The 12,505-nt window shown below is 49.7% G+C and overlaps 1 protein-coding gene across 1 annotated transcript; it reads left to right on the top strand.

Moving 5' to 3' along the window:
• The first annotated feature begins 4,434 nt into the window (after positions 1-4,434).
• C1R (complement C1r) lies at positions 4,435-12,063 on the top strand. Its single transcript, XM_052794978.1, has 11 exons — positions 4,435-4,608; positions 5,398-5,626; positions 5,862-6,054; positions 6,236-6,379; positions 6,529-6,725; positions 7,142-7,289; positions 7,370-7,491; positions 8,086-8,164; positions 8,575-8,715; positions 10,464-10,538; positions 10,769-12,063. Exons 1-11 carry the CDS (start codon positions 4,601-4,603, stop codon positions 11,569-11,571), a joined length of 2,139 nt encoding a protein of 712 aa, XP_052650938.1. The 5' UTR covers positions 4,435-4,600; the 3' UTR covers positions 11,572-12,063.
• Positions 12,064-12,505: the final 442 nt, after the last annotated feature.

Raw genomic sequence — 12,505 nt, 5'->3', positions numbered from 1 at the left:
CCGATCCCTGTCACAGCGTGCTTTCTTCTGCCTCGTCTCTCTGCCGGGCCGGGGGAAGGGGGATGGCCGGGGGGGGGGGACCGGGGGGTCTCGGCGGGGCCGGGCCTGCGGGGAGCGGGAGGCGGGGAGAGGAGGCGGCCGGGGCGGGGAGGGCGATGGGCCGTCGGTTGCACGGAGGCTCCTTTCAGAATAAGAGCTGGTAAGGGGGGGGGGGGGGCTGCCCCACGGCCGGCCCGGACCCCCACTCACACACGCAGCTCCCACGCTCCTCCTGCCCCCCCCCCCCCCCCCCGCCCCGTGGCGGAGGGTCTCCCTTCTTCGGCAGCCACCCCCAGCTGATTTTTCCCGGGATGCCACGTTCTTTTCAGGATCCCGGGATCCTGGAGCAGAGAACAGACCTCGTCCACCAGAGCGGAGGGTTTTCATGGGGCGGTGGGCGAGGGCGCCAGCCCCTGAGAGGGTCCCGAGGGTGAGGAAGGGTCAGGTTCTCCTCCCGGTGTGAGGAACCACAGCCACCGCCTCTAGCCCCAGCGCTGCTCCTGGCCTTCCTGGAGGCATCTCCCCACAGCTCCTCTCTACCGCCAGAGACCAAGGGACAGAACCAGAGGAGGTGAGGTCCCCTGAAAAGCCAGGCCCGTGCCAAAGACGGAGGTGTCTTTTAATGAAGGCACCTGGTGGGATGCGCATGAGCCCACAGGCGGATACTCCTGAAGGACACTTGTGGCTGCCCCCCAACAAGAGGTTGAAGGGCAGGGTACGCAGGAATGCGTAGCTACTGACATCGCGGAGGACCAAGAGGCAGGCAGGTTTTGAAAGCCACAGGCCCTTTTCAAGCTGAGAAAATGCACTTGTTTGCTCCAGCTCCTCATCTAAAAAGTAGTATTTTCCAAAGAGCTTCCCTTCAGGGAAGATGCAAAGATGAGTGCCACGAGAAAAGCCTTACTTCAGAACATCTGATAAGCAAGCGGTCGGGGAGCTGCAGCTTTACCTCTAATGTCAACCTCTGGCTCTTCAGGGTTGTCTCTGAGGACATCCCAGGCTGCAGCACCCCGTAAACAGTGCAAGAGTACCACTGGGTGGGACACAATCAAACCCAACGAGCAATCATAGCCACGCCACCCAGCGCGTCATCTCCTCTACGCAGACCCCTCCACAACCCATCATTCCTTCTATCATGAGGAGACTCTACATTACCTTTGTTGTATTACGAGGTTGCAAAAGGCAGAGCTTTGACTGACAGCAGCTGAAGCCGGTTCAACTGTTGCCCTCTTCGTACTCTGCTGTACAACGAGAGCCCTTCTGAGCTGCTTCTGATCCCCACGACCAAGCTCACTTCACTGTGTCCAGACTGATATCTTCCAGACTGTGAAATCAACAACTAATCAACCCATTTCAGGCCCTGCACCAAAAGCTGGTACAAATTTTTATTTTCTGAGCCTACATTCTGGTTTGATGGTAGATAGCTAGTGCCTTCAGGTGGTTAGCCAGACTCTTCCGCTGGCGTGCCAACCATCCACATAATTGTCATGTAAGCCTGTGAGGTGACCTGCCCAGTGGATTGCTTCTGACTGGTTGCCAGCCATCGTATATCCATGACAGCCTCGTGTCTTCAGGAAGCATCTGGTTGTGCCAGAACCATAGATAGGAATCATACCCACTTGATGTGGTCCATGCTTATAATAATCATAAGGGATAGTATTCCAACTTATTCTAGGGCTTCAGTTAGTAACTACCAGCACTAATAATTCACTGTTTTTTCTTTTGTAATCATGCTATAGGTGTGATGCCTAAGTCAGATAGTGACTTTGCACAACGGTACTATATCGCTGAGACATGAGCCCGTGGGAGGTGAGGATGCTAGCGTAAGGCGGGGGATAAGGTGTGATACTGGGAGGACACTGGTTTTGCCCCTTGCTGAGTGGCTAGTGCTGCAGAACTACATCTCTTCTGGGGTATTACACTTGGCTTTGCTCCTTGATTTCAAAGACACAGAAACAGACTGCCAAGATGCTGCTGCTGCTCACCATCCCGTACCAGCGGGAAGACACACTCTTAGAGTCCTGAGCCTTCTTTTGGTGTAGGTCATCTTCTCCATATCAGCCAGAGCTGCAGGAGTGGCATGATTTGTCTGAAAAAGTGGTAAGCCATTCGATAGCACAGGCCTGGCTGTGTGAAACCCAAGCCCTATGGCTAGTGGCAGAGTGTCCCCGAAAGGCTGCGATGGGTAGTCAGACCAAGGGGTTGAAGGTAAGAGTGCCCCGGGAAAGCAGCTGTGTTCACAGGTGAGCCTGGGTCTGTGGCCCTGGTGTACTGTAGGGTAGGTGGTGGAGCTGTAGGAGGCCCAGCAGAGGCATTTCTCTGTCCTCCGCTTCAGCTTTGCAGATAAAGTACCCAACTCATATTCTCCTTCTCAGTGGATGAGAGGGTCTGCACATCAGGGGATGATCTCGTGGCTTCTGAGGCTGTAGAGGAGGTTTCTTTCCAAAGACCTCCTGCAACACACTGTATTCAAAGCAGGAGTCTCTCTCCGTAAGAGGATGTTGGCATCTTTGACCGTGCTGAAGATCTACAGTTTCTTTACTTTGCCCTGATACTGTCTGGATTTATTGTCCAGTCCTCTTGTAACCCTGCTGAGTCAAGCAGGCAGCAAACAGGTGCTAGTTTTGGCGTTCTGTGGTCCTACACGTATTCCGTGGTCCTACACATATTCTGCCCTTAAGCAAAGAAAGGCACGGACATCCTCCCGAAGTAAAAAATGGTACCGGGTATTTCCTGGCTCCTACCTGACGTGAAGAAGAGGATTGCACAGAGCATCTGAAGGGGAATGCCACCAGTGGAAGCACTGGAGCAGGACTGAGGGCATAGCTGACTTGTCCAAATCTGGTGGGTCTATGGGACCTGTATTAGAGGCGGGCTGTTCCACTTAGGCATATCCCCAGGTAACCACCCTTGCTTTGCCAGCTGAAGTACTCTCCTAGTAGCCCACATGGTGTTATCAGGGCGGGGGGAAGGAAATGAAGACACAGGAGATGTGCCTTGAAAGTGCCACAGAACTCACAGTAGTGATCCCTGGATAGAAGATTCCTTGTCCAGAACACAGGGAAATGATCAGCTTCCTTACAAATGATCCTCAATCACCTCTGTCTAGCCGTGCTTTCCCAGGGAACACTCTTCCCACCGGTGACCTGTTCATAACAGATCTCTCAGAGAGTAATTTCCAGTGCTTGCCAGCTACTTTCCAGATGTGGTTTCTGAATCAAAGCTTCCCTTCTGGTGGGACAGTAAGCCAGCAGAACCTGCTCCGGCACGGCACAGCAGTGAGCCTGCCCAAATATGTTTATCATGCAGAGGAGATACTTGGACATCAGGAAGTACTGGGGTAATGTCCCCTGCTTCATCTTAATTCTGATGTGTGTGATGGTGTTATTACAGAGGCACTAATTATATGTTTATGTGATCTTTTTCAGATAATAATTTGAAGATGTTTGATGAGCAGGTTCTCTCGTACACTTCCATAAATATCCCAAACATGCTTTCTTCATTCTTTTTAACACTATTTTCATCTTCTTTCAACGTGTTTTTGTAGCTGGGAATTATTTCCTAAGATTTCAATGCAAGAAACTTGGTAATTGCACTGAAGCCACCCATAATTCTAAAGGAAAACACTAAAAGGGTGTTTTACCTCTTACACCAAAGTCTGAAAGCCAAGAAATTTTAGACTTCACGAAGCTGGTGGCACATGATACATGTCTTGGGCACTATGTTGATAAAAGCCTGAAATGTGTTTGTAAATTGCTCTCTTTTCTCATTTCCCCATTAAACACCGAAGGCCTTCTCTATCTATCTTGTTTCTCCTAGAAATGCTTGCAGAACAAGCAAGGGGCCTTGAAAAGGGACTTGTTCTCAGAATGCTTTTAATTCTATAGGTTTGTTCATTTTTCTCAATACCTGTTTAACTCAGATGTCTGAGGTTTGTTACTTTCCCTGAAGAAGCTCCCAGTTCCCATCCCCAAAAACCTCTGCTCTTCAGCAAGCCAGAACCGAGAAAACTTGACTGTTCTGACAGTTTGATTTTTTTTTTTTTTAGGTTTAATTTGTTAAGACTAAAATTTCTGGTCGTCTTCTGACGCCGGAAAACTGCCCCGAAGGAGTGGGAGAGACTTCCTAAGAGGACATCTTTGGGGGGACACACACACCAAACTGAGAGCAGCCACCAGCTCAGCAGACCGAGCCCTAGGAATGGCCTCTGCCAATCTTTTTCCTGCCTTCTCACCCAGAAGAGACAGACGGCCTTTGCCTGGCTAGGATGTACCAAGCCCCCCCCCCCCCCCCCAGTCCCTCCAGTCCCCCCAGTCTGGGTTTGCGTGGCCGAGGGAACCGGCAGCAGAGGGCAGCACGCTCCGGGCTGCCGGAGCCTGGAGCGCTGCCCGGTTGTTTGCAGCCGGGGTTTTTCTCTTCCCTCCCTCCGCCTTTCCCCCCACCTACCTGCCCGGCCACCCCCCCCTCCCCACCACCTCCCCGAGGCTCTCCGCTGACCGGAGCTCCGGCCGGGGCAGCGGGGAGAACGGGCGGGGGTTGCCCGTGCCCGGCGGGAGAGCGCATGGACATGTGAGTGGGGGCACTGGGGGGGGGACGACGGGACACGGGGGGACCCGCAGCCACATCTTTGCGGGGAGGGGACGGGAGGGTGAGACCCTGCCAGGAAGGAGAAGGGGTCACAGGGGCGAAGCTCCTGCCCGTCTGTGCCTCCGTGGAGGCTTTGTTAGGGTCGAGGAAGGAGGATCTTCCTGGCTGATGTTTTCGGGAGAGCGGTGAGGTTGTTCTGGGGGAACACTGAGAGAGGAAGAGGGGAGATGTGCAGAATGAGGGGAAAAAAAGAGTGCCAGCTTTTGGAGGAGAGAGGGCGAGGCGTCACTGGGTGGAGGACAGCCCAGCAGGCACTGCAGGATTGCTCCTCAGCAAACGGAGCTGGAGCTCTTCAGATCCTCACCAAAGGAACTGGGCAAAGACCCGAAACTGGCAATAACCAGAAATGACCCGCTGGCCCAGAGCCAAAGGGAACTAAACTTCCCCTGGTCCTAAGAGACCCAGCCCCATGACTGCCGGGAACAAGCAGATGTTGCTCACGGAATTCACCCGTGCTCCTTCTAACTGTTTCCTGTCTTGATGAATCTTTTTGGCTGGGTCACGATGCCTTGCTGGAACCTGGGCAGTGCTGGTGTCTTCACTTCAGCTGTCCTCCTTGGTCCCGAGTGACCCAAGGCAGACGTTGGACCTGCAACTAGACCTCCCGTGTTTGGATTCCGTTAGACAGTGCACAAGTCACTTGTGAAGTCTCCCCTGATTTTGGATGACCTAATTTTGTGCAATGTCATAGTTTACTTGCCGTGTTCACAGGCACGTTCCTTTCCTCCCGTGGGCCTTCCTCTTTTTTGGAGTGATCAGTTCCAGTCCTGTCCCAAGAAAGCTTTTTGGGGAGATCAGATCCCCCGGTTACCCCAAGCCGTATCCCAACAATAACGTCAGCACCTGGGATATCCACGTCCCAAAAGGCTATGTGGTGAAACTGACCTTCAAATATTTTGACCTGGAGCCATCAGAGTCCTGCTTCTATGACTATGTTAAGGTATGTGCATGGATACCTGGGCCAAGGGGTGGCTGGAAATGGGAATCTAGTGGCCACCACATACAGTGGCTTTTCGTTCACCAGGCCTCCTCTCATGCTTTCCGCAAAGGAAAGGGAAGGAGTTAAAGATAGAAATGGGTGGAGCAGGTTCTGGCAACTCACAGCTGGGTAATAGTGATGCATGGAGCAGACTGAATCTTATGAGGCTACAGTGATTTCCCCTTAACCTTGACAGATCAAAGCGGACAAGAAGAACTTGGGCCGGTACTGTGGCCAGCTTGGGTCAACCGCAGGCAATCACCCAGGAACAAAGGAGTTTGTGTCTAAGGGGAACAGGATGCACCTGGAGTTTCACTCCGATTTCTCCAATGAAGACAATGGCACAGTGATTCCCTACAGGGGCTTCCTGGCCTATTACCGAGCTGTGGGTGAGTAGGCAATACCCTCAGCATGCAGAAAGAAGCCTGTGTGGCTCCAACCAATTTTCCCCCTTGTCAGGCAAATAAAGAGAAGCTGTAAGCAAGGATATGGATCTCTGTGTACTTTCAGCGTACAGCAGAGAGGTTTAACACTTTCCTTCCCTTGTCCCTGCATCTGCTATGTCTTCAGATCTTGATGAATGTGACCCTAACAATGCTGCTGAGAAAGATGAAAGGCCTCAGTGCCAGCACTTCTGCCACAACTATGTGGGTGGCTACTTCTGTTCTTGCCGGACTGGCTACCAGCTTCAGAGTGACCACCACTCCTGCAAAGGTAAATTGGAATTTTGAAAGATCAGAGGGTTCCAGGGAAGCAGCCCTTCAGCCAGGAAGGGTGGGCGAAGTGACTTGGGGAGCAGTTGACAGGGCTGCAGACAACACAGCTCTACAACGTGACCTCTACTTTCTTCCTCTACACCACAGTGGCGTGCAGCAGTGAGTTGTTCACAGAGGCATCTGGGTACGTGAGCAGCCCTGAGTACCCCCAGCCTTATCCCGAAGACCTCCGGTGTAACTACAGCATCCGTTTGCAAAAGGGCCTGTCTATCATCCTCAAGTTCTTGGAACCCTTTGAGATTGAAGAACACCAGCAAGTCCGCTGTCCTTATGACCAGCTCAAGGTACTGGAGATTAGCAAACTCTACTTCCAACCCTGCTGCCAGACCTGGACAGGAATTGTGGGGACACCACTATTCAGATGAGAAATACGGGATCAGTACAAGGAGAATGCCCCAGCATGAAGGACTGAGCTCTTCCCTTGTCCCTCCCTCAGCGTGCTTAATTACAATTGTCCTGAGGTCGGAGGCTCTGGGTCACAGGCCCCTGTGAGTGAAGCCAAAAAAATCATCCTTCTTCCAGTTTTATCTCCCTTTGATTTAATCTCAGGATGTGCTGATGGGTCAGCCAGCCAGCCCTGTGCACCATCATAGGCACTGTGGCAAACCTGGTCTGGATCGAAACAGGGATACTGAGGCAGAGAGGCATGTGTGGTTTTGATGTGTGTTTCTGTCCCTGTGATGCATGTTTTCCTCATCAGATCCAAGCACCAGGGAGAGAGATTGGTGAATTCTGTGGCAAGGAGTCACCTGGCAGCATTGAAACCAACAGCAATGAGGTGGACATACTCTTCCTCACCGATGAGTCAGGGTACAGCCGTGGCTGGAAGATCCACTACACCTCGGAGAGTAAGATGTTTCTTCTCCAGAGGCTACTGCAGCCTATCTACACCATTTGTTAATACCAACTTTGTCCCATTCTCCAACAGAAATACGGTGCCCACAGCCTGTCCCACAGGATCAGTTTACCGTCATCAGAGACCTGCAGCCTGTGTATCAATTTCAGGACTATTTCATTGTCAGCTGCAAGACTGGGTATAACTTGATAAAGGTGAGATCCCTTCTCCAATCCCTTCAGCCATATTCTGGCTTCTCTTCAGTTTCTGTAAGTCTTTCACCTTTCAGTAAAATTTTCTTTGGAGATTTCACTCATGGCAACCTCTTGCAATTCCTGTTTCTTCCTTGCTTCTTTCGGCTTTCTTCCAGTGGTTTCGCCTTTCCTAGCTCCCTTCCTTATGCAGTTACCCTTTCACAAAGCCCTGGTAGAAGATGAGAGACAAAGATCCCAGGAGGCATTGGTAAACAAGAATATCTCTTTGGACGTATATGAAATCAGACCTGAAGCAGAAGATGTTACCTGCCTCCCTTGCCATCCTATTGCCAGGACTGGGTAGCGCCCCAGACTTGTCACGGTTTTATGGTCGCTGGCTGCTGATATCTTGGCCTGCTGTGAAGAATTTGTAGCCTGTGGCAAACACAGGATAGAGGGAAGGCAGCAAAGGGAGAGGACAGCAATTGGAACAGACTGCAGGGGGCAACTATTGGACAGCAGTGAAAAGATGGGCAGATAGAATAATATTTTAATGTGGGGAAGGGAATGTAAGGTTCTGTACAACCAAGAGAGATGTTTTTCTTTCCCATGCAGGACAACCAAAAGCTGCTGTCCTTCACGGCTGTCTGCCAGGCTGATGGGACATGGCATCAATCCATGCCACGCTGTGAAAGTGAGTGACCTGACAATGGGGGTTGTGCCCCCTGCCATGGCTTTCCCCCTCCAAGAACATGGGGAGTTCAGCCTCTCTGACTCAATTTGTCTGTGGCTATAGACTCATGGATATGCTGGTTGGAAGGACCTGTGGAGGTCCACTGTTGACCTTCATTACATTTTTCCACTTGCGAAAACTTAAATGTTTTTCCTCCCTTACCAGAACGCATGAAATACCACTATAAATTTGCTATAATGTTGTAATATCTAAAAGCAAAAGATCCCAGTCTGGGATCCATTATGGAACAACCTCTCTCTGCCTGCTGTACTAACTGGTCCTTCACATCATGGCCACAATCCAAGTCAAGCCTAAACCTGCAGGCAGTAAGGCTGTCTTTTAATTCATCTCTTTTTTTTGCTTTTTTGTAGTTGTGAACTGTGGCAACCCTGCAGACCTGACCAATGGGGCATTCAGCTATGTTAACAAACCCGCAAACAACAACTACCAGTCAGTGATCACATACCGATGCAATGAGCCGTATTATCACATTGTCACCGGAACAGGCGGTGGTGAGTCCTAATCCCACACAGACATTGAAATCTGTGCCTGAGAAGTCCTCTCAGATTTCCAGTTAGAATTGTCTCTGCTCCCCAGGCTTAGGGCTCATGCTTTCCTCCTGTGAAAGCTCTCCAGTCTTTCCTTGGCTCTCCAGCATAGCTCCTGAGGCTTGTTGTCTCAGCCTGTTCCCACCCTGCTTCATTCTCAGAGTCCAGCGCATCCCTCCTCCACGCTCTCCTTAACTTTTGCAGACTTATTCTCTCCTCTGTAGTCACGATTTATTCCTCTCTAGTGGATTTCATTCTTTCACTGAAATTTGAGGCATGGAGTCGGGAATCACCAAAATCCTGAAACTTCACCACACCAGTCCGAGTTGCTGCAGGTGCAAATAAATAAACTCACACTCCAATCCGCTGTAACGCTGTTTACCTCTTTGGACTATTGTTCAGCAGCAGAGACATCTGAGGGCTAATTAATATACATACAGAAAAATCTATTTTTATGCAGCAGGTCAGAAAAACTAAGGCAACACTGAGAACCATTCACATGCCTCCTTTTTGCACCTGAGACATGATTTGATGACACAGGAGCTTTGGTTACAAGAACAGTATAAGGAGTTCATGATTTCCTTGCCTTGGCTGCTCATTTAGCTTCCACTAAAAGATGGAGATTTTTAAGCTGAATCAGTTCCTGGATATGGTTGCCAGCATGGATGCACAGTTGTGCAGCATGCCTGAGAGAGGTGACATGCTAGCATTGGGGCCAGGAGCAAGCAGCTAAGGAGTTCTTTAAGTTGGTACTGACGTTGAATTTGATCATTCTTGCATCTGAGTTTAGCTCCTTCATAAAGAGTCAGAGCTCAATCTTATCAGAAAAAAATCAGGAGTAAGTAAATATCAGCACCAGCCAAATTCTGATAGGGAGTCATGGTGATTTAGTCAATTTTGAAAGAGAACAGCAAACACTTTCTTGGAAGCATTTACTACAGTGTAAGATAAATTGTATATAAATTATTTTTAGTCACCAGCACAAACTTTCTAAGAAGAGCAAGAACGTTGGAGGTAGTGGAGTTTGTGTTGAGAGGTGACATGCAAGTTAGCTGACCTGTGATATAGCCTCAGAAATAGATACTGAGCATGTACAGTAACTGACTCATCTTTTTCCTGTTTCTGGAACAAACCATCTTATCCTACTCTCTGCAAACTACAGAGACCAGAAACTTGAATCTAGAGTCCATGTCTGTGCTTGTTCTCTCCCTTCTTTGGACTAAATAAGGTCAAACAGTGCTCTGTAAGCATGTGGACTGAGTGAATTAAAACTTCACTCATTGCTCTTCAGGCTTTTCTTCTATAGAAGCAGTGCCTGAGCTTTACTGGTCCCCTGGAACTGAGGTGTTTTGAGATGTACATGCTACCCCAGATGGAGACATTCCAGACCATACCACAGGCGGCTTTTCCTGGGAAAGGGTGCCTTTGGGATGGAAGGGCTGAGTGCACCTTGGAGAGAGGAACCCCTAGAAAATATCTTCTCTTCTCTCTTCTCTTCTCTTCTCTTCTCTTCTCTTCTCTTCTCTTCTCTTCTCTTCTCTTCTCTTCTCTTCTCTTCTCTTCTCTTCTCTTCTCTTCTCTTCTCTTCTCTTCTCTTCTCTTCTCTTCTCTTCTCTTCTCTTCTCTTCTCTTCTCTTCTCTTCTCTTCTCTTCTTTCTTCCCACCCCATGCCTGCAAGCCTGGGTCTCATTCACTTCCCTCTCATCCTACAGACACATTCACCTGCTCTCCTGAGGGAACCTGGGTGGGTCGAGATGGCCAGACGAGGATTCCTGCCTGCTTGCCAGGTCAGTAAAAAACTGACTTTGTCTGGTGTTCACCAATTCATGCTTACAGTCAGTACAAAGCTGGGACAACATGCGAGGAGACAAGTGAGGATGATGGTATCAGTGAGGGAGGACAGGGAAGTCTATCCAGGAAGGCAAAAATAAGGTGAAATCGAATAGTGATGGTGTAGGACAGAGAGAGACAAGCCAAGCGACAGAGGGTGTCCTGATCTCCTTGCATTTCTCCACAGTGTGTGGGAAGCCGGTCAGACCCATTACTGAAGTCCAGCGGATCTTGGGTGGCAAGTCAGCAAGGACAGGCAATTTCCCTTGGCAGGTTCTGATGGGCATCCACGGACGAGGGGGTGGTGCGCTCCTGGGCGATCGCTGGATCCTGACCGCTGCCCACACCATCTTCCCCAAAGAGGCAGGAGGGAACAATGTAAGCCTGGACCAGCTAGCAGAGGAGGCTAACGTTTTCCTTGGCCACACCAAGGTAGAAGAGCTCCACAAGATGGGTAACCACCCTCTACGTAGGATCTTTATCCATCCAGATTACAACCCTAAAGATGAGCACAACTTCAATGGGGACATAGCCCTGCTGGAGCTGAAACACCCAGTAACCCTGGGCCCTACAGTGCTGCCCGTCTGTCTCCCCGATACTACCAACACCACGTTCTACATGGATGGGCGCAAGGGCTACGTGAGCGGCTTTGGTGTGGAAAAAAACTTTATTTCAAATGAGTTGAAGTATGTGAGCCTACCAGTGATCGCTCAAGAGAGGTGTCAGAGTTGGCTGGACGGTAAGAAGAGAGATGTACCTATGGTCTTCACCGAGAACATGTTCTGTGCTGGCTTCCTCACAGTCAAACAGGATACCTGCCAGGGAGATAGCGGGAGTGTCTTCACCGTGTTAGACACCGAAAGCGGTCGCTGGGTGGCTACCGGTATTGTTTCTTGGGGTATCGGCTGTGCCGAAGGTTACGGCTTCTACACCAAGATCCTCAACTATGTGGACTGGATCAAAGGGATAGTAAGGGAGGATAGGCTCTAAATGTTGCTGTGCTACTAGCTGAAGAATCACTGATAGCATATAAATTTCCAGACAGAGCAGATCATATCTAAAGCTTTTGATGATGTCCCAAAGGCTTTTCAAACACACAGACCATGTAACCTTCATCCTGAGCACTTCTGAAAGCCACCATACTGTTTGGTGAATTCTTGGTGGTACCATCAAAACTTACCAAAGCCGCTGTTCTATTGGCAGCTTGTGGGACGCCTTTGTGGATATTCTAGTTCTTCCAAATCTTATTACTGGGTGAAGCCTTAATAATATCAGGAAATCTCATGACAACAAACCTGTTATTGTTCAAAGTGCTGACGAGATCGTCAGACTACTGCAGTCTACTTTTGTACTCTGTTGTGTGGGAAGGTTGCGGGGCAGCAGACTTTCTTGAAGGATGTGGTACTTTGTGCTGAGTACAGTGTGCATATGCCCACTGGCATCAGTGAGATTCTATGAATATTAAAATCATTGCTGGAGAAACCAGGTGTGTTATGTTTTTCTGTCTTTGTTTTTAACAACTACTAAATAATCCCCATCACTGAAAGCAACTTACGGACTTTATATAGGGATTACTCTACCTACCACTAAAGTGTTTCCAGTTCTGCAACGGCATGTGGTAGTTGCTCACCTGTCACAGAACTACCGTTAGCTTACCCAGTCTGAAACTCCAGGTGGCTTCAAGGGAGGCAAAAATAAGCTGTCTGTGTGATGCCACATTCAAAAGACAGGGAAGACACCAGCCAATCTCATGGAGAAAAGAGCCCAGGAACCTTTACTGATCAGAATTTGAGGATGGATTTTCTTTGTGTACTATATGAAATGAAGCTCTGACTGCAGGGCAGCAGCTCTAAAATGATGCTGACTCAGGGAGAAGATGACCCCTCTTGTGTTGTGGGTATTCTCTGGAGTTGTCTCTTGACTA

Source organism: Harpia harpyja, chromosome 8, assembly GCF_026419915.1.
Source record: "Harpia harpyja isolate bHarHar1 chromosome 8, bHarHar1 primary haplotype, whole genome shotgun sequence".
In the NCBI taxonomy this organism is placed as follows: domain Eukaryota; kingdom Metazoa; phylum Chordata; class Aves; order Accipitriformes; family Accipitridae; genus Harpia; species Harpia harpyja.
The sequence above is the reverse complement of the archived record's forward strand: the minus strand, read 5'-3'. Positions and strand labels throughout refer to the sequence as shown.